The sequence below is a fragment of the Zosterops lateralis genome (genome assembly GCF_965231275.1).
Source record: "Zosterops lateralis genome assembly, chromosome: 7".
In the NCBI taxonomy this organism is placed as follows: domain Eukaryota; kingdom Metazoa; phylum Chordata; class Aves; order Passeriformes; family Zosteropidae; genus Zosterops; species Zosterops lateralis.
Window position 1 is genome coordinate 31,260,159 of NC_139767.1, and position 21,984 is coordinate 31,282,142.

Sequence of the window (21,984 nt, forward strand, 5' to 3'; positions counted from 1 at the left end):
CGGGCGGGCGGTGCCGCCGCCGGACGGAGCGCGGGGGGCGCCGGGCCCGGCGCGGCCTCAGGTACCGGGAACGGGGCCGGGAACGGGAGCGGGGCCGGGAACGGGCGGGTCTCGCCGCTACCGGGATACCACACGCTAGAGGCCCCGAAGGGCCGAGCGGGCCCGGGAGGGAACTTTATCCCTTGGTGCGGGCGGGGGAGCCGTGCCCGCCCGGGCCGGGGCAGTGTGGGTGCCCCGCGTCCCGCCGCCCCTCGGCCCCGGCCGCCCATGACAGCGCTGCGGGGGACGCGCTCTCCGCTCCCCGCCTCGGGGGGGCTTCTCCGGCCGAGCTGGCGGTGTGCGGAGGGGCTCCGCTGTCCCCAGAGCCCGCCTGTAGCAGCAGCAGCGCGGGCAGCGCCAACAGGGAAGTGACTGTGCCCCTGTGCTCGGAGCTGCCGAGGCCACGCCTCGGGTGCCGTGTCCTGCTCTCTGCACTCGCTGCAGGAAAGACTTTCAGGCACTGGAGCGTGTCCGGAGAAGGAGGGTGTGGAGCACAAGTCCCGTAAGCGGTGTCTGAGGGAGCTGGCGGAGTTTAGCCCGGAGTAAAGGAGGCTTTGGGGAGACTTTAGTGCTCTCCACAACTCCCTGGCAGGAGCCGGGTGGGGGTCGAGCTCACAGGCAGCAGTGACAAGTGCTAAGCTGCGCCAGGGGAGGTTCAGGTGGGACATTTGGAAGAATTTCTTTACAGAAGGGGTGATTAAACAGTGGAATGGGCTGCCCAGGGAGGTGGTGGAGTTGCCATCCCTGGAGGCGTTTAAGGAAAGCCTGTGCCACGGTCTGGTTGACAGGGCGGTGTTTGGCCATGGGTTGTGTTCGATGGTCTCAGAGCTCTTTTCCAAACAAACTGATTCAGTGATTCTGGGCTGGCCCTGCTGTCCTGCCTCGCTGGGGGTGTGAGGGGTACGTGCTTCCCCTGCGTGGCCTGCAGCTCCCTTTCCCTTTTCCCTCCTGCATTTTCCAGTGTTGTAGGTGTGAGTGCAGCACACTCATTCTTTTTCCCCCTAGGTCCCCAGGCATATATCTTTCTTCTTAGACATCCCCTTCTCTCTGAGTGCATTAAGAAGACTTACTCATTTCCCTTCTCTTTGTTCCTGCTGCTTTTCCCCAAAGATATCTGTCGGCAGGAAGGAGACCCCCATTCACTCTGAGTGCAGTGACTTCACCGATTTCTACCTTGCCTGGAAGGCTCAGCTTTCTGCTGCCAGGGTGTCTCTCTGAAAGCTGCCCTGCTGGTTCTTATCAGGCATCTGTGTCTGTATATCCTGTGACAAAGCACGATATGTTTAGTCCTTGCACTAGACCAGATTAGATCTGCAGCATGTGCAATGGATGTCATTTGTAATCCTTAGCTGATGTTAAATGTGGAGCTACTGGTGGCTGAGAGATTGCTCTCTATGTGGTGAAGATCAGAGAGGTCTTGGCAGCTTGACATGGAGTTCTTTCTCCTAATGTTGCTGGACAAGAATAACCAGGAGGTCAGTGCCTGTTCTGCTTGTCAGCTCTCACTCTGCAGACCTGAAACTTGGGTGTTTCTAACTCATTGCAGGCAGACTTGAGTCCGGCAGGGTCAGGGCCTTGCTGGGGGTGCTGCAGGAATTACTGAGAACTGTGTGCTTGCATAGGCTGGGAGCTGATAGGGACTCTGAGGTATAAAATAGATTAATGCTCTGCACCACTAGTTCTATAGTTCCTATAGTTTTATATAGGAAACTTGTTTGAAGTGTTGTTTCATGAATTTTGGGTGTGTGCTGAATAGGAAGCTTTAATTTCATTCATGAAAACCTTCAGACATTCATGTTCTTTGTATTCCTTAGGTAGCCATGTGCAGCTGTGCCATGACAGTTTGATAGCACGACTGTTACATACCACCAGATTCCTAAAACATATCTTTGATTAAGCTAAATTCTCCTATTTTGGTAATAAAATCAATGTATTTTCTGTGCAGACTTTGGTCTTGTGTAACTTCCTATGTAGATGGGAGCAGTGATCTCTACTTGCAGAACTCAGTACTGGCATGGAAAACTTGGTTGCTTCTTTGGATCTTTTGCTTCACTGTATTCTAAGATCCTATAGAAAACTTCCTTTGAGTAAAAATGATAGGGCTGCAGTGAATGTAATAGTCATGTTGCATAAGGCTCACTTTTCCATCTCTTCTGAATATTCTTGCCCTTGCTCTCATCTCATGGTAATCTTTGGAGGTTGAGTGGACATCATTAATTAATGATTAATGTTGCTTTAATGTGTGCTTACAGATTTTGACATATAAAGGTAAATCATTTTACTTTCAGGGTTTTTTTCTGGTTAAAGTGAAAGCAGTGTCTCTGTTTCTCTTATCTCAACAGCAATCCAATATGAAACAAGAATCACCTGATGACAGAACATGTTAAAAGGGGGAGGAGGTTGTATCCCAGAACTTGTCTTGTTGGTGCAGCTGGTATAACTGGAAAAACTAAACCCATTTATTTTGCTTGCAAGCCTTATCTTGATATGTTGTCTTTCAAATTGTATATGAAATAATCTTGAGTAGATACAAGGAAGAATTTCCAGTTGACTTGCTTGCATCATGGATTGTGACTGAGATGCTGTTCTATGTCTTTGGCATTCTTGTTATGTTTTTTTTTTTTTTTTTTTTTTTTTTTTTATTTTTTTTTTCTATTTTTTGGTGGTGAAGGGGAGAGACAGGCTCTGTGTTTTCCTCCTGGAACATCCAGAACAGCAATACTTCTGTTTTGCAAAGATTTGGCAATTCTTTGGCCTATAATGTTCTCTTCCCTGATTGTCAGAGCAGTAAAAGTTTGTGAATTTCATGTGATTTTCTCTTCTTGGGTGGAGCTTTTAATGTGGAAATAATCTGCACAAAGAAGCATTTGATGCTGTCCAAATAAGATCGCACGTGAAGTGTCAATGGTGCAGTTTTATTTCCTGCCCTCAGAAGCTGCTTGTTGCATGTTCAGGAGAGGAGAGTTGGACAGGCTGCTGAGCCTGTTGGCTTTAGTGCAGTCAGCTGTGTGACAGCTCCATGCACTGTAGACTACACAGTGAGACTGCTTTTTATATCTTTTTGATAACAGAAATTGAAGTGGTGACTCTTCTTACATGATCTAGGGTACTGCAGCCTTTTAAAATCAAAGTACAGTGTCATGACAAGAAAATTTTTGTTTATTTTTCAGAAGATCTTCATGTAACTGGCTGAAAAATGGTTCTGCAAGATGACAGCACCAACTCTAAGACTGTTGGAATGGTAAATAAATAATAAGAAAGGAGATTTTAAAGGGTCTCAGTGCTGTTTGCTGAAAATTATAATGATATTCAGAAATGTCTTTTAAATGAATATTCCTTTAAATGTCAGATTTGAGCTGGTATGTTTAAAGTTACACCATGTGGAAAGCATATTTATTTCCTAATAATGGAAGCAAAGGGCAAACATTCTGAAGTTTCTGCTCTATTAATAGAGTAGAATATGATATTTGCTTTTAAACTAAAATTTTTATTGCAGTCCCTATGTCTTCTGGTGGCTTAAATTTATCATAACTTTGTGCACTTGATAAATATTCTGTAAGGGTAAAACCCCACAATAATAATGTGAAGGTTGTGGCTTCAATCCCTGGGCCATTCACTTAAAAGTTTGACTTTGTGATCCTTGTGGGTCCCTTCCAACTCAAAATAATTAGTGATTTTGTGATTAATTGCCTTGGTGTTCAGGGTCTACAGTGAGCATTGTCTTTGTGGAATAGCAGATGGAGTATCACATGCTTTTGTCTTAAAAAATGCATCTTCCAGTTTGTTGGTTTCTTTTAAGCCGTTATGATCATTTGGTAAACTGTGGAAAAGGTTTGAACTTGCTGTGTGTAAATGTTGAGTTCAGTGGGGGCTGAACCATAGGCTTGTGGGGTCCCTATTTATGAGTTTTAATCCTTTTAATCTAATGGGTGAAAAGCATGAATTCAGTTATTGCTCCCTGTTAACAGTTTACAGACTCTCAGCTGTGTTTGACAGGTGATCAAAAGCTAATTTGGGGTAAACAATTAATTCTGCCCTTGCTGCTATTTCTGTTTGGGACACTAATTTGAGACTCCTTAGCACAGTGTGTGACTCCTGTTGATTCAGGGTATCCCTAAAACAGAGCTTAGCAACATTCCACAATAAATAAAAATAACAATAATAATAATTATTGCAGCACTTCCGAGCAATAAAATTTGGCTCTATTTTTTATAATGTTTCTTTTCCTATATAACAGTTTTAAAGTAGATTTTATTGAATTCCTTTATAGGATCTGGGTTTAAAAATTTAAAAAAAAGTTTTATGTAAGATGATGTTTTGTTTTAATACAATAATAATGCTGTATCCATTTAAGGAAAGATATTTGGCTTTCACAAGACACAGAATGAAGGTGCTTTATCTTTCTAGATTATTTCAAGGCAAACAAGCCTATGTGTTCTTCCATTACCTTCCTAGTTCTAATGTTTAAATTCTTTGCTTAGGAATGTACACTTAAGAAATAGTGCTTTTCTCTGCATAGCTTAGAAAATCACAACTTAACATCATCAGGTTCATGCTCCTCATGAGAACCTCCTGTAGTGTATTAATAAGGAAGGGATTGTGTTCTTTGTAATATCAAAAGTAGGTAGGGATCCTGTTTTCTTGCAGTTCAGGGCTGCCCTGCTGGCATTTTTGATGCAGACCAATTTTTAATATTCTAGATCTGTATGTCCCCAGCACTGAGGACTTGAGCTGCAGAAGACCCTTGTGGAACTTTAAATTTTAGACAGTATTTTGCAAAGATAGATGCTCAATATGCACGTGCTGTTTCACACTTTGCTTTTTTTTTGTTTTGTTTTTTTTAGGAGACTATCTTCACTTTGACATGAAGTGTGAAGTTTGTTAGTCACCACTTTTGCTTCCTTTTTACTGTTATTGTGGAAGGTAATATGAGGAAAGTCTTGTTCTTGTGTGTTCATTTCTGTCAGAGCATATTACGTTCAATGTACAGAAGCCAAACATGAAAGTGTGGAATTGTATTTCATTGCAAGTTCATGAATACTGTTAATAAGTGGGACAATGTGTTTGCCTAAAACTTCTCAAAATAGTAGTTTCAGTCTGTCTTTGCATTTTTGCATTTTGTGTGGTGTTTTACAGGGTTTTAATTCTGTCCTAAAACTTATATTTAGGTTTCAGTAGGCTTTTGAATTTCTGCTGAACTTTACTGGCATTTTTAGTATTGCTGCTTGGCAGCTTTTTTAGTCAACTATTAGCTAGAAGGTGATCATGCTGCCCTTTGTAGTCACCTTTTCTTGTAAAGCTTTTTGCCTTGCTGGGAAAGGATCAAGCAAAGGCTATATTAGGCACACAGAAATGTTAAACAGATACTTGGTAGTCAAATGAGAAAGTAATAGCTGCTTTTACTGCAACGTAGTAAAAAATTCAACTTCCAAGGCATAATTATGAGCTCTTTATTTAGAATTTTAACATGTACTTATCAAAGGTACAGCAGAAATGGTGTAAAACGTACATAGACTGTGAATAACTTTATGTGTAACCTCTTATCTAAGAAGTGCTGGATGTTCCATCATCCTTTACATCGCTCCTGTTGAAGGATTTTAAAGCAAGGGATTTGTTCAAGCTGAATGTAGACAAGCTGAGTACAAGATTAAACAACTGCAGGATGTGAACGTTATCTGTGCACCATCTCTGCTCACAGAGTGTGCTTTGAGGCAGCCTGTGGTGAGAGCAGCAGAGCTGTAGGTGTGAGGGAGCATCAGATGTGGGGATGTCCAGCAGATCAGGCTGCTGCCATTCCCTCCTGTCTCCCCAGCTGCCTCTCCCCTCCTGCCTGCAGCACAGAACTGGTGGAAGGGCTGCAGTGCTTTTTATTTCTAGGATGCTTTCCCACTGTCACTGACAGGAATGAGATTTCTTCTTTCCAGCTTGTGTGAAGCTCTTCTGTGCCCAGCTTCCATGTTAGCTGCTTATTATGCAAACACATGAGCAATTTTTAGGCTATATATAATATAATTTCATGTAATGGCTTCTAGGCTATTAGTCACAATAAAATAAAGGTAAAGTTTGTAGAGTATATTATGTAGTAACTGTTAAACCAATTCTTAAAAACTGAAAAAAGCTTTACAAGCTTTCAAGCCTGAAAACCTTTATGTTAGTTTCCTCAAGTTTAAGCTAATACATTTATTTGCTCTCTCTTTGAGAACAAATATTTTCTCCTTTATTCTGTATCAAGCTGAAATTATAATTCCTTGCTGAGTCTTTCATAACTTTGCCTCTGTCTACTTACAGATTTCTGCTTTCTTTTGTCAGTCCCACCATTTTATCAGAAAAGCAGAGTAATTATCCAGAACTGATGCCCACACATACATTATATCAGCACAGATCTAGTGGTATAATTATACTTCAGGAGCTCTGCCTGTTCATTTTTCTTTTGAAAGAAGCCTTTTAAGAAATGGAGGAAAAAGCGTCAAGATTTGAACATGGCAGAGACTGTATAGAGATATGAGTCAAAGCAGAAAACAGTGCTGTGATCTCAATATGCTTGTGCATATCTGGACATTCAAATCCTTAATCTGAGGAATAGGTTACTCTGGAAAAAAGTAATGTACCTTCCTCACTCACTGAGGACATTGTTGCACTCTCTCTTCCATAAATAATTTGTAAATAATGAAAAGAAAGCAAGTATTTGTATGTTGACACATGTGGAAAAAACAAAGTTCAATTTAAATTTATCAAACCGTATTAGCAAAGCAGTTGACCTCTATTTACTGTGAAAGTCAGAAGCTGCTCTCTAAAAATGACTTAGATTGCAGTTCCTTGAGCAGTTCTCTCAGAGATGGTGTTTGAGTTTATGGTACGCTATGACATCTTAGTTAATGAACTCGTAATAAATTGGTTCTTAAAATATGTGCATAAATAAGTGAATGTTAGTGATAGAGATACCACATACATGTCTGACTGACATTCATTAGAGAGTTCATAAAGGATTCTAGTACAAGAATGAATCATCAGTCTCTGTCACTTGTGTTTGAAGCTTTTTAGTAATATAATTGAAAGTTTTCCTAAATTTAGGCCTTCCATAAATTTCGGCCATCCAGTGGGCAGCTGTAAAGCTCTGTCACAAATCTGAATTCCCTTGTATTGGCATTAATGGATTTTTGACAAATTTTCACTAGAACTGCTTCATGCCTGTATTTCATAAATTACCAAAAAGCCATATATTTTTTTTTAATTCAAGTGCATGTGTAGTCTAATTTTTAAAATTTACAATTGATTATTATTCTGTTTTTTTTCTTGAATCACCTCTTGTTGCAAGGGTTTATAATTTACCGAAATCTTTTCCTATATCTTTGGAAATATTTGTTGAGTGCCTCTAAGTTTAAACATGTTTCTGACATTTGTCACAACACATCAATCTAATTTATACTGTCAGGTGCCTGAACTTACCAAAATACAGTGGTTTCAAATTTTGCAGAACTTGCAGTGTAAATTCCAAAAAGGCATTGTGTTTTACCTACTTTTTGCTTACTTCATTGCTAAAGCAGTTGATAAGGTTTTGCAAAGTGAAGATTTACTTTCTAATTGTCCCTCATATCTCTGAAATTTTCCTGCCAGATCTGCTTTTTAACAACACGGCTATATGTGTCCTTGCATATTAGGTCCTGTTCACATAGATATGGTACAGTTGTCCGCAGTGTTTATTTTTCTGTGTGTTTCTGTAACCTTTTGTGTTTTATCTCTGTGTCCCTCTTGCCCAGGTTCCAAATGGTGTGGGTTTTTATCATGAACCGGATGAGCTCCCAGAGCAGTTCCTCTGCTCAGCGCAGGAGAATGGCTCTAGGAATTGTCATTCTCCTCCTTGTTGATGTGATCTGGGTGGCCTCTTCAGAACTCACTTCTGTAAGTATTGTTACACACAATTTAAAGGGAAAATAAATGAGAAAGATGCAGCAGAAACGTGCTTATCAAACTTCTGTGTTTCACCAGCCTGAATCCACTAAAACTTAGAGATAAGTTCAACTCAGTGCCTGTTTCTTTTGACACAGAAAGTCTCAAAATTAAGACAGTAAAATTAAACAGCATAAACTTAAAACTGTGTACTGTAATCAGGGAGTTCATTTTATTATTGCCACGTTGATCATAATAATGCCCATATGGTTCCCAAAAATTAGTTAATGAGCTGTATCATGGCAGGCTAGTGCTGTGGTGAATTGTAGTTCAGAACATCCAGAAGTCCAGGATGAGAGGACTCAGGTCGTGGAGTTTAAACCCTGTAATTTCATCTAGTTCATACATTAACCATATTGAAACTGTTGTGGTATTTATTTCATGTTAAGCCTTAGGACCTAAAACAGAGCTTTAGCAATAGAAATTGAGTTTTTAATAAATTCCTAAATTCAGTTTTCTGAACTGTCATTAAGTTATGTTCTATATCAGTTTTGAAACTAAGCATATACAAATGTTTGTGCTTATCATGTGATATTAATAAAACATTTTTTGGAACAAGCTGGTTGAGTCACTCTTGATACTGAAATGGTATTTAGCCAAAGTAGTCTTCTCTACTTTATGATTAATATGTTACTGCTTATAAAAGTGGTCTTCAATTTAGAAAATATTTGTATGTAAATGTATTTTCAGTGCTATTTGAGTTCAGTAGCATTTAAATGTGTTGCTTGGTGAGATACAAGTAATAAGTAGTTTTCCTTCTGTGGCATTGTTTCTTATAAAAAGCTCCTTTTTGTTGGCCTTGGAGGTAGTTTGGGAGAGGGTTCCCCCAGAACAGATAGGGCCACTTGGTTCCTTTGGTCATCCATGCCAATACTCACAACTCTGATACTTTGGGAGCCAGACTGTTCTGGACTGTATATTTACACCTGATCATTAATTTTGTGAATTCTTACCTATTTGGTAATTTTGGATACTGCAATTATTTTCTTTCCACAGTATGTTTTTACAAGGTACAACAAACCCTTTTTCAGTACATTTGCAAAAACATCCATGTTTGTTCTATACCTCTTGGGATTTATTGTTTGGAAGCCATGGAGGCAACAGTGTACTCGTGGGTTTCGTGGAAGGCATGCAGCTTTTGTAAGTATTATAACTCCTTAGATGTTGTGATATTTGTCTAAGTTTGTACAGAAAAAAAAAACCTTAAAATAGAGACTAGAGAAGAGCAAAGGCTACATATTTGAGGTATAAACTGAATCATGCCGCAGGAAGACATGGCAGCTGTAACAGTTGTCATGTGAGAGGATGAGAGGCAGGAAGAAGCAATATGAGATGTAGGAAATGCTCTGCTGGGCCAGGCTGTTGGTCCCTGCAGCCTGGTTTTGTATCCTGGGCAATTGCAGGGGATAATTCCTCTTAACAAGAGCTTATGAAACTCCTGTTGGCTCTTGGTTCCCTTTAACTCCCCCAACATCTGTAATCAAAGGAATCAGAAGTTGAACTGTGTAGTTGGTTTTTAACACTAACTTTTTTTGTCTCTGGCAGAACCATTAACTGTTTGGTGACTGTTTTGAGGGGTTTAAAGTTACATTTAGTAAGGGTGGTGGAATTATGTTTTTGTTGTTGTTAATATTGTTTTTATAGCTTTTATGCATGGGTGACCTTCTGATGCCCATTCCAGAGTTAGGCATAGTTTGTGCTAGAACCCAAAATTGTTGTTATAAGACAGAAATATGGGGATTTTTTCCAAAAGATGCTGGGAAGAACAGTTGTTCTGTGCCAGTGTTTCAAAATGCTGAACAGCAGCACTCAGGAAGCAGTAAGGCATTTGGCCTGACACTAATCTCACATTAAAAAAATCAGAAAATGTGATCCAAGAACATACTGTTAATCAACATGTCTTTATAGAAAATAGCTTCTGTGCAGGAAACTGACTGGATATGTTAGAATTCACTGATAGTGACAGTTGTAGGCATAACATATTTAAAGTGTTACATGACTTGTATCTGATTTTTCTTTTTAAAAAAAGACAAGACAAAACACAGAGAACTACCCAAAACCTCTTTTTTTTAAAATTCTTGAGTTAAACACATAGAGCATTTAAAGCTGGCTTATATCTTAATATAATTTTTGCTAGATCAGCTTTTAATACCAAATGTTTGTGTGTAACATGGCATGTGTTAGACTTGATGTTGTTCAGAATCTTCATAAGATAATTTGGGAATAAACAGAACTTAGTTTCTTTGCTGACAGTAATGAAATACAAACTGGAATGCAATGAGTAAGAGTGCCCAGTCTGTCACATGTTGTGTGCACCACTCATGACACTCCTGCTGCAAATTATTTTTCCTTTTCAAAAGAACAGGGCAGACAAGACTGTAATGTATTCTTAGAAAATTCCTTCCCCCCCAAGGGGTGTAGTTAAATATTCAACTCTGTAATTATTGCAAGTGCCTTTAAAGTGTCTTGTGTTTATTAGTCTGGAAAACATATCCAGATACATGGTTTTATTTCAATGATTGCTTGGATAAACACTCACACCTTACTTTTAAGTTCTCTTCCACATTAGAGGCTTTGTTTAGTAGGTTTGCTACCATCATGGTAGAAGAGCAAGCTGCAGAGCTGCAGGTCAGAGAATGTGGGTTTGGTAAGGTACAGAAAAGAGGAGGGAAAGGATCTTTGCCTTAATGAAATTAGGAAAGAAGCAGCCTGTTGTTAATAGATGCACAATCATTTAGTGGGGATTTTGTCCCTAAGGCTGAATTTTGCAGGTTTTCTGTATCTAAGAGGCTCATCCTGCATTCATACTTGTGTAGTTGAATTCAGTGGGTTCTTCAAGACGGACAAGGAAGTACTGAAATTATTTACTGACCTTGGAGGTACTGAAATTATCTACTGAACTTGTAAACCTTCTTGGTATTGGGGAGGAGGGCTGAGAGGAGAGAGGGAATTTTGACAGAATTGTGGAAAAAGTTATAAAAAACCTTACTCTTCAAAAATGTCAGTTACTTTGCCTTGGTAGTTTATTACATTAAATTTTCTGTAATTAGTTTGCAGATGCTGAAGGTTATTTTGCTGCTTGTACAACAGATACCACTGTGAACAGTTCTCTGGTAAGTGCCTTGATTTATGAAGGTTGGTGCTTTACATTAACACGGTACAACTGTTTTGATTTACTGTTTCTAAAATGTGGCAGTTTTAAGTGTAATATGTTTAGTCAAAGGGGATTGGTAACTTATATACTTATATGTTACTAAAAAGTACTGCAAGTAATCGTATTGCTTACTATAAGAAATATGAGTTCTCAGCTCAATAAAGCACTTACTTGAATGTTTCTGTAGTAGTTTGTCAAAGAAATATTATCTCTTACAGAGGAAACCTTTACACATTCAACTCAGTACCATCTCTGTAATAGAGTGGGGGAAGCAATTGAGTATTGCAAATTACTGTATGGATATTTTATACAGAATTACTTGAAGTGGCATTTTTGCAGATGTATTTTTCATTTAGTTTTTCAGGGATTTTGAACTTTGTCTGTCTGTATTTAAGAATAAAACCTTCTTGGCATTCTCAGTTCATTAAGATCATGTCACTCTAGAGACTTGGGCAATTTTGCATTAATTTAAACACCAAAATTCTCATCCTAAACAAGCCTAATGAAAATCCAACTACCAGATCTTTTTCGTGGCTTCACTTTTACTAATTTACAGTTTATTAATTTAATCTAAACAAGTAGCTTAAAACTTGTATTGTTAGCAGAAGTTTTAATTGCTGGAAATACTTGCAAGTGCCTTAGGTATTGTGGATCTTTCCTGAAGTTTTTGATGTTTAAGGCTAGGGAAGAAAATAAGGGGTTTTAGGGCCATGGGAAGAAAATGAGTACATGAATTTTTGTTCATACATTCTGTGTTTCATGTTTCTATTTTATAATTTGGACAGAAGCTATAGCTAATGAAATATCTGTGATGTTGATGACTTATTTTGTAATTTTAAATCAGTAAGTGTGAATTTTCTGGCCGTAAGTTTTGTGCTCATGAGGATACACACAAAAGAGCACAGTTCTCTTGTAGTAGTACTGTGTTTTACCAGTATGTGTAACATCCAGTATATTGCATACATGAATTTTGACAAGTCTATCCACTGTGTGCAGACCCATTTTAAATCTGATTCTCTTACTATTCACCAAGCTTTTCTTTATTTAGTTTTCTAATTCTAATTTTCTAAATAAATTCTACTGGTTATAATTTAAATATCCTGCTTAACTGTATTTTTTTACTTATACTGATTCATTGCAGAGTGAACCTTTATATGTTCCTGTAAAGTTTCATGATTTGCCAACTGAAAAAAATGGCAGTAATAGTAGTGATGCAGAGAAAAGTGAGTAAAGACTTTTGGAATGCTGTAATGTTAGTTCTTTGGTGAAGGATTACTTTCCTTTGTTTAGTATAACTGCTGTCATGTTGCAGGACTTGCTTCCCCTTCCTCCCCTTTTTTTTTCCCCTTTTTTCTCCTGTCTGAAAGCTCTTATTGCATGAATTGCGGTCTCATATATTTACTTTCAGGTAGAGAAAACATAGGCCTGTCGTTCAGTTTACCTTTCTTGGTCACTACAGATGCAGCCCTATGTTTATCTCAAGGGACCAACTGGGTTCAGTACTTGTGATTCTTTCCTTCTGGGCTTGTAAGACCAGCAGCAGTGAGTCAGCCTCTGGAAAAACAAGCTTTTGTCCTTTTTAGAGCAGGAGCAAAGCAGTCAAAGTAAGAATTTTAACAGTCTATGTGCATTCTGGTTTTATTTAAGCCTCACTATCTTGTGATAGTACCTTAAACAGGCCTGACTGTCCCAGACAGTTGTAGAAAGTTTGGCTTTGAAACATCCAGTTGGCTAATCCTCAGCAAGAGAGTCCCTGCTGATCAAAGGGAAGCTCTCTTAGTTTCTACATTGCACACATTAGGAACCACTTCGGTAGGCTCTGCTTCCTGTGGCAACATGGACCAATCGCTTCAGAATTGTTCCAGCTGCAACTTTGCCTTCGTTGTTTTTTTTTTTTTTTAGGGAATTAGGTATTGTTTCACATTGATTTAGGCTAATATTTGCCTGTAATGTTTAATGTAATGTTTTCTTTACAGTAGAAGCTAATAATACTAAAATAACCTTCTAAATAAAACCTGATCCTAATTGGCAAGATAAGTTAGAGAGTGGATTTCAAAAGGGCAAGTGACTTTATGGTCTCTGCTAAGCTTTGAGGAATGTTGGACTGTAAGCTTCTGAATGAAACATTGTCCTTGCAGTTAGGTAGAGTTGTGTGCAGCTTTTGACTGTTTGGCTATTAGACAATTGAAGAAAATCTTATATACATAATGGTTTTCAAGATGGAATAGTTCCTATCTAAAAATGTTGATATTCTGTTGATATTCTTGACAGGGAGCAGGGGTGGTGCTCTTCAGTGAGTTTTTCCTGGGTGGACAATTTACTGATTGAAAACAGCAATTCATTGTGCTTTGTCTTATTAGTAGCCTCCTGAATAGCAAAATATTAAGTATAATAAATCATGATGGCATGTCTTCTATTTGGAAAAGAATCTGTTATTTCTGCAGTATTGTAATCAGTGGTGTGTTACAACTCCACAGATTTATTTGCATATTGTGCATATGGCTCAAAAAGCTTAATAATAATAATAATAATAATATTTATCTCTTTTTTTCTTTTTTTTTTTTTTTTTTTTTTTTCCTTTTTGTTTTTTTCCTCCTCTGAAGCACCCAAAAAGCCTCGTGTGAGGTTCAGTAACATCATGGAGATCCGGCAGCTCCCGTCCAGCCACGCTTTGGAGGCAAAGCTGTCCCGCATGTCGTATCCAACTGTGAAGGAGCAGGAATCCATCCTAAAGACTGTAGGAAAACTCACTGCAAGCCAAGTAGCAAAAATCAGCTTTTTCTTTTGCTTTGTGGTATGTGCTCCATTCTTTCAGAAAGCTTAAGTAAAGATACATTTAAACTTGTGTAATAATAATAGTGAATAAGTATTGAGATGACTTGTGTTCTTTAAACTTTATTTTTTAAATGTAAAAGAAGTAAAAATTTTGTTGTGCTGGGCATGGATGTGCAAGATTTATTTATGAATCTGCTGGTAGATGCTGCTGCTGCATCATGCCTCAGTTCCGGGGGGAGAGAGAGATTACAGTGGCAGGATTTTTGAGACAGAAAGATCTAGAGGGCAGATCAGTGATACCTTTTCCAGAAGCAGCTTCACTGATGCTGCCAAATGGATTCTCTGTAATGTGGATTCATCATGACTTTTCCTCAGGAAGTAGAGCCCTTTAATTGTTATTATTATTATCATCAACAATAATAATACCACTGATGCATGTACCAGAAAATAGTGGTGTAATTTTCCCTGGGGTAGTGTCCTCATGTCCAAAACAAATCTTGTTTATTTGTTCATGGATGCTACTGGCATGTACATGTATTTCTTCTTGGACTTTATGAATATTTCTATATGAAACTAGAAAGTGGTTACTTCCCTTAGAATATATCTGAGATCTTATTAATGAGATCTCAATCAAGAAGTGAGAAAACACTTGCTATTTTATTCCTTTATGGAGGAATTAAATATTTTTAGGCAAATTAAATATTTTTTTTGGCCATTGAATGTAAGAGATGCTTGTTTTTAACAGTGGAGATGTGTGCTGGTTTTAAGTACTCTAAAAAACCTAATTGGGCTGACTAATGTCACATGCATTACTGAAATTTCTTTGCAACCCTTGTGCAGTTATCATCTTGAAGCACTCTGCAACAAGTTAAAAGTACCTTTAGTTGCTACAGACTAGCTATTATAATGTCATTTTAATTCTTTTTAAGTTCTGAAGTATGTTATTTCATAATTAAACACGTACTTGAATGTGGTTGATTTGAGCCAATTCTAAGTTTGCTGCTGGATTTTAATGTGCCTGCCACTTTAATAGAAGTTAGAAGTGTCTTTAAGTTAAAAATATAGTTATGATTTTATTTTTGATTAAATAATTGGACTTTCTTCTTAAAGTAGGATTTCATTGCACTGAGAATCTTAAGTTCTGTTGTTACTACCCATATAATAACAAAATTATTTTTCTTTTGCCCCAGTGGTTCTTGGCAAATTTCTCATACCAAGAAGCTCTGTCAGATACCCAAGTCGCCATAGTTAATATCTTGTCGTCAACCTCTGGTAAGTTTTATTTACACCACCAGATGTGCATTATAATGCTGTTTATAACATAAAAATCTCTTGTTACAATGAATTTGTGCAACTTTTTAACCTGTGGATTTGACCTAAAGGCATTGAATATGTGTTTAAAAAATTCACTTTATATTTGGAGAGATTTTTTAGGATACCTTCATGTTTCCTCTGCTTTTTGTGTGTGTACTTCTGTAGCCACATCTGTATATTAAAAATGTATATTTTGGAGTGTTATAGGGTTGAAGCTTTCTGAGCAAAGTACTGGCAAAACTTGATTGTACAAACTCCTCTGAATTTTTCTTGCAGGACTTTTTACATTAATCTTGGCTGCAGTCTTTCCCAGTAACAGTGGAGATCGGTTTACGCTGTCCAAATTATTAGCTGTTATTTTGAGGTAAGATAGTGGGAGGGAACATTTGGTCCAAAACTCCCTGGTACAGTGAGAGGACAACTGTATCTGCTGTATCTGTGACAATAAATGATACCCATCACTTTTTAGAACAATCCTTGTTTCACAGATGAATTGAGCAAGTGAATTAACTGTTTTTAATGCTTCATATCATGAACCATTTCCAAATCTTATTCTTCTGTAGGAAACTAAATTAATTTCTGTTGGAAATAGATCAACTTATTTTCTTGTTGTTAATTTGTGGTTTGTTTTTGTATAAATGGTGAAAAAGGAAGAGGTTTGACATTCAGTGTTGTCCACCTCTTTCATTAAATGCCTGATGTGTTGTTCTGGGAAGTTAAAAGTTGGTTTTAACTTGGGATCACACCTTAGCAGTTGAGAACTTCTTTTGACTTGCCAGAAGTGGGTTTTGGTTAACTGAGGATACCTACAGATAGAATTGTATATTTGTTTTTGTCTTTCTTTTATTTGTTTTTGTAAAGAAATTCCCGAGTTCAAGCAATGTTTTGCATTTCTTCTTTTTTTTTACTAGCATTGGTGGTGTGGTACTTGTTAACCTTTCTGGATCTGAAAAATCTGCTGGAAAAGATACAATAGGTATTTACTTATGGGTTTAATCCTGGAATAAGCAGTGATCAGTACCATCTTCTGACAGTACTAAGTAGTCATATAGCAAACTCTGTATCTCTTAGTCATGTAACATTTCACAATCTGGTTTTTTAGTTTCAACTTCTAAAACTTGACATTTATGATAATTTTCCACCCTATGGGTATATTGGGAAAGTATTTACATTGTAGAGTTTTCTCCATTTTCCCATGTTTTTCATTTAGTAATGGGTTCTGTAATCAACAGAAGTTTAGGGGATTTTATCCTACTGTGCATAACATGTTTGGCATTTCTCAAGGGACTTTTTTTCCCCATTTTTCCAGGTTCCCTTTGGTCTCTTGTAGGAGCAATGCTGTATGCTGTCTACATAGTCATGATAAAAAGGAAAGTAGATAGAGAAGATAAACTTGACATACCAATGTTCTTTGGTAAGACCAAAAGTAACTCTGTTGAAGGTTTTAATTCAATGTGTGATTAAATGATTTGCTTTCAGGCAGTGAACTGTGAGTGGTAAAGGGGCTTAGAAAATCCAAGGAAGTAGAGAAAGCCTCTTAGTCCCATGGTGATAAGTCCTTTAGGGACTCGCTGTGTGAATTGTTCCTTGTTTAGAGCTTTAACAGGTATGCACACAGCCCCACTGACTTAATGAGATTTCTAGTTTTTATTTTCTTTTCAATTTCAAACCTGTAAATATCTGATGCAAATTTAGTTTGTGAATTCCAGGTTAAATTTCTTAAATTTGTTTCCTTTGAAAGATTTAGAATACTGCTTCATGGCTGCTTTTCTATATGCATGTTGTCAAAATAGCAGATTTTAGCTGAGATTTTGGTTATGTTGAAGAATATTTATTGTGATTTACTTAATACTGTTTTTATATTCAGGTTTCGTAGGACTGTTTAATCTGTTGCTGCTATGGCCAGGGTTCTTCCTCCTTCACTATACTGGGTTTGAAGCGTTTGAGTTTCCCAATAAACTGATATGGATGTGCATTGTCATAAATGGCCTTATTGGAACAGTTTTGTCAGAGTTCCTCTGGCTGTGGTATGTACTCCATATGTTGAATACATTTCACATGAATTATCTTTCCTGTGTTCTCGGATGTTGAGATGTAAAATTGTTCAGGTTGGGGTTTTTGCCCTTTTCTTTTCCTTTTTTTTCCTGTCCTCATGTGCAGTTTTAGTGTTGTCACAATGTCCTGTTAAGACAACAGCTAACTTTGAGAAGTAGCTGATGTGTTCTTGTAGTAATTAAAATACTGTGTGCTTAGTTTATTCCAGAATTAACATTTGGAGACAAAGAGACTTTGTGCTACAGAGTTGCAGTAGCAAAGGAGAGTGTGAATTCTGTTGTAACAGTTCTGTGACAATACTGCAACAAAAGATGGAGTTCCACAAAAACATTCTGGTTTTTTTAGGGGGTGTGGATTTTTTTTTTTTTCAAATTTAAAGTTATGTATGCATTTTAAATAATTTCTTGTTTATTGGCAAACTTACACCAGACCTAGGTATAAATGCATTGTAGCATATGTTCCTTTGCAGTTGAATTTGTTTGTTGATACAGTATTTTTGTGATTATATCTGATCTGTAAGATTAGACTGCAGCTCAGTATCAGTGTCAGGTTAAGTGTAATTTTATCTTGGGTAAAATAACAAACAAACACATAAAACCCCCAAATCTCAAGCATTGTCTCTTGTCCCAAAATTAAGTAATGTAGGGTTCAGTACATGGGTGTGCACAGACTTTTTGACATATGTGATATTTGTTTAATTACTCAGAATGATATTCCAGTCAATTAAGGAGCTACTTTTACTTCCAGTTCCTTTTCCCTAGAGTTTTGGAATGAGACTAATTACAGAGTTTGTGCTGATATCATTCTTTACCAGTCCAGTGTGCCACTAGTATGGTCTTATTTACTTCTTTTGGAAATAAATAATATCATTTAATCTACTTGTTTACTCAACCACGTATTGCCAACTAAATAATGTAGGGATAGATGTGACTCTTCATTTTTTTTTTTTTTAACCTGGTGATAAATTTTTCTTGGATTCTCTACCACTTATTCATTTACAGTTTTCTGTGGACAGGTTGGTTGTAATTCAGAAGCAGTCTCTTATGCTGTAGAGAATCATGGTATGGAAACAAAATGCAGATTTTTCTAGATGAAGTTGCTACATGTGAAATAGGGAAATTTCCATCGTCTCAAAAGATTGATATGGGAATTAAACCTCAGCCCAGAAGACATCCATTGCCTAATTAAGAATTCTATGCACTTTCACAGATTTATGAGGGACTGTGATGGTGTGAGTTAATTTTTGATTATTACACAGTAACTAACAGTTCATCAAATGTCTTCCTCATTTGATGTAGTACTTTGGTTGTCTTTTAACTTTTAAGTAAGACTTCATTATTATAATTATTATTTATTGTCATTAAATTGTATAATTGTTATTATTTTATTGTCTTTTAGGGGCTGCTTTCTTACCTCATCACTGATAGGCACACTTGCCCTAAGCCTTACAATACCTCTGTCCATAATAGCTGACATGTGCATGCAAAAGGTAAGGTACTAATAAATTTTGATCATTGTTTACATAATTTCTTCTAATTAAATTTTTTTAAGCTTGTACTTGTTTTTTTGGTAGAAAAAATTAGTCAAGTTTTGCACTTGGAATGTTTCCAGCCAAAAAGAGCCTTTGCTGTTCAGTGTTTTTGCAAATAGAATGTAAATTGTAAGGAGCATCTTCAGACTTCTGAAACTTCGTGCATGAAAAAATGGAGTAACAAAAACCCCAAACACAACTTGTATTTTGCTTTTATTTAATGTCAGTGTGGATTTTGGAAAATAAGTCAGAAAGATAAAAGGATAAATATAAGAAAAGTCAAAAATAGCTAGACCCTGGATAAATACTTTTGTAATGAACACAGGATAGGCAGTCTGTTTTGTGTTAGTCTCACCTGCATATTCCAGCATGGAAATAGAGCAAACAATGCACTGATTCCAACAATAATAAAACATTTGTTGGTAAGACAATTGTATTTGTGTTGCTCTTAAAGCATCTGCAATACACACCTGAGACATAAATTGTTATGGGATGGTAAATGACTTGTGGTAACTGTAAAGGAAACAAGGAATAAAATATCTGTAGACTCTTCCCCCAAAATTCATTTTCATGAGATCAAATTATGTTTATGTGAGAGCTAATGCTGGTAGTAAAAAATAAGAATTTTATATGTAGGTTTGTATGTCAGTACACATTTTAGATAAACACAGATGTGTGTGCATGTGCAAATACATTGGTAGAGCTGTGTATATATATATAGTTACATTTATCAATGTATGAAAATTTTAGGTTGTCTTCTAAAGTGATTCATCTAAACTTTCTTCTGGGATGCACTGAAAAATGGACTATGCTTTTCTAATTCCTGGTAAACAGCTTAATCTCTAGACTATTTATTCTGAATAAACACAGAGTCCAGAGCTTGCAAAATTAATTTTTTCTTCATGTACTAATGCAACATGGAGGCATTTCAAATAGCAGAATCATCTCCAAAGCTCTGGTGGGTGACTTTCAGCTGACTTTGGTAACAAAAGGGCAAATTACCTTCTTAACTCAGATTGTGGGAACTAAATCCTTTCTGCCTTACATTTTAGAACATAAACTGCTAGTATTAGAAGCACAAGTGAGGGACCCTGATTAAAGGCAAAGTGCTGCAGACTCTGATATTTTTTGCACAGATATATTTGTGCAAGTCTGTCTCTGTCATACAGGCATCAGAATATCCTAAACCAAGCCCTGTGCTCGTTGAGGTCTCAGGTGTCCACATCTCAGAGGACCTCACAGATTTTGGCTTCAGGCTGCCCTGTTAGTGCCTCTGGCCAGCCTTGTTTTTACTTAAAAGAAACCTGCACAATAATGCCACTGGCATGGCTGAAGATCATGGAATCAGAGAATGTGTTGAGCTGGAAGGGCACCAATCATGATCACCCAGTCCAAATCCTGGCCCTGCACAGGAGACCCCAAAAACCACACACCATGTAATATAAAGATGAAAATATCAATGCATGCAGCCTTCATATGACTGACAAATGGCATGGTAATTATACAATATTCATAATTACTATCTTTCTGGATATTTATTTTTCTGTAATATTCAAACATAAATATGAGTCTTAGGAAATTACAACCAGGTTTCTAATGGATAATTCCTTTTGGCAACTTAGGCGTTCTGAATTTCATTAGAAATCAGTTAGGAAATGTAGGGCTTAACAATTGCATTTGATGAAATCTTTGAGGAGAATCATCAGTGCCAGGAACCAAAGGTGAATCTGTTTTCTCTGCAGCCTTCAGTTTGGGATGTTTTCTCCACATGGGGGGGCTGTGCTCATGGCTCTGTCATCCTGACAGGCAGTCCCAGGCTCTTCCTGTCCTCCTGCCCTTGGTTTGGAGTTACAGAACCGTGGAATGGTTTGGATTGGAATGGACTTAAAAGATCATTTCTTCCCAATCCGTGGAGTGTCCAGGAGACTTTCTCCTCGGCACCAGAGACACAACTAAAAGCCTAAAACCGAGACTATTTGGAAATAGCAGTCTTCATTCAGCTCCCAGTGCAAACAGAATGTTCCATTGTAAAGAATGGATCAGTGGGAACAGGTTTTGCAGTTCTTAGAAAAAGCAATAACTATAGAAATTGTACCAAATAACTCACTGTTTAAAATAACTCAAACTGCGTCTCAAACTTACAATAACAATCATTCCAAATACACAGCATGTCAATTCTTTCTTAAGCTATCAAGTAAATGATGTTTGTGTTTCAATTCCAGGTGCAGTTTTCCTGGTTATTTTTTGCAGGAGCAGTACCTGTATTTTTTTCATTTTTCATTGCAACTCTCTTGTGTCACTATAACAACTGGGATCCAGTGATGGTGGGAATCAGAAGAATTTTTGCCTTTATTTGTAGAAAACATCGAATTCAGAGGTAGGGCAGTCACAAACTAAACCTGTCTCTTTTGCCTTACCAATATCCTGTACTCTTTTCTAAGCCACAATACTCACACTCTGTTTATTTTCACCTGATTTTGTATTCAGATGTACTAATTTCTTAATAGCAGCAGTTGCCAATCCATTTATTAGCCTGAGTAATGCTCAGAAAAGGGAAAGATGTGACATCTGTTTCCCTTTTTAAAGAAGTTTCCTAGTGTTTGTCACAGTTTTTTCCCCTTAATACATCTGTGATAATTTATGTACCCAGCACATGCAGTGAAAACTGTGCAATCTTGAGTACACATCATATACTTAAATTCTTTGCATGGTTTTAATGGCTAAAGTTCAAACTGCTCAATACTTGGTGCTTATGTTGTCTTCAAAACAACCAATTTAATATTATTGTATGACTGTAAAAAAATATGTTTCTTTAAAGAATGCCAGAAGAAAATGAGCAGTGTGAAAGCCTCATCCCTATGCATAGTGTGTCACAGGATGGAGACAGCTGCTGTTCATAGACACAAGGTAAACCTTTAATAAACCTCAAACAATGCACAGAAAGGTGAGGGTTGGTTTTCATGGTGGCATTTGTGTTATGCGAGGACACAATTTTAAAGAGCATGCTGTGAATCTTGTTCTGTATTGATGACAAAGATTTAAGGTGTATCTTCAAAGTTACTATTATTACTTGTTGCCAAGAATTATTGTCACAGTTCTTGGTCAATGGTTTTGAAATGTAGTTTTTACTAGAGTATTACAAAGTTTATCCAAAAGTGGATGTGAGTCA

The 21,984-nt window shown here is 37.4% G+C and overlaps 1 protein-coding gene across 3 annotated transcripts in view; it reads left to right on the forward strand.

Moving 5' to 3' along the window:
• SLC35F5 (solute carrier family 35 member F5) overlaps window positions 1–21,984 on the forward strand; it is a 30,248-nt gene continuing 8,264 nt past the window's right edge. Inside the window, exons 1-16 of one of the 3 annotated variants that reach the window (XM_083864844.1) lie at window positions 1–61; window positions 3,210–3,280; window positions 4,884–4,962; window positions 7,797–7,938; window positions 8,983–9,126; window positions 11,037–11,099; window positions 12,282–12,363; window positions 13,744–13,934; window positions 15,106–15,187; window positions 15,506–15,593; window positions 16,141–16,205; window positions 16,539–16,643; window positions 17,097–17,256; window positions 18,683–18,773; window positions 21,038–21,192; window positions 21,634–21,722. In XM_083864844.1, coding sequence (XP_083720970.1) covers window positions 7,804–7,938; window positions 8,983–9,126; window positions 11,037–11,099; window positions 12,282–12,363; window positions 13,744–13,934; window positions 15,106–15,187; window positions 15,506–15,593; window positions 16,141–16,205; window positions 16,539–16,643; window positions 17,097–17,256; window positions 18,683–18,773; window positions 21,038–21,192; window positions 21,634–21,715 — 1,443 coding nt within the window. In that variant the 5' untranslated portion in view covers window positions 1–61; window positions 3,210–3,280; window positions 4,884–4,962; window positions 7,797–7,803 and the 3' untranslated portion in view covers window positions 21,716–21,722. Of the gene's footprint in view, window positions 62–510; window positions 542–561; window positions 699–3,209; window positions 3,281–4,883; window positions 4,963–7,796; window positions 7,939–8,982; window positions 9,127–11,036; window positions 11,100–12,281; window positions 12,364–13,743; window positions 13,935–15,105; window positions 15,188–15,505; window positions 15,594–16,140; window positions 16,206–16,538; window positions 16,644–17,096; window positions 17,257–18,682; window positions 18,774–21,037; window positions 21,193–21,633; window positions 21,723–21,984 lie in introns of those variants that run through there. The other 2 variants (XM_083864845.1, XM_083864846.1) reach the window with 2 other exon arrangements.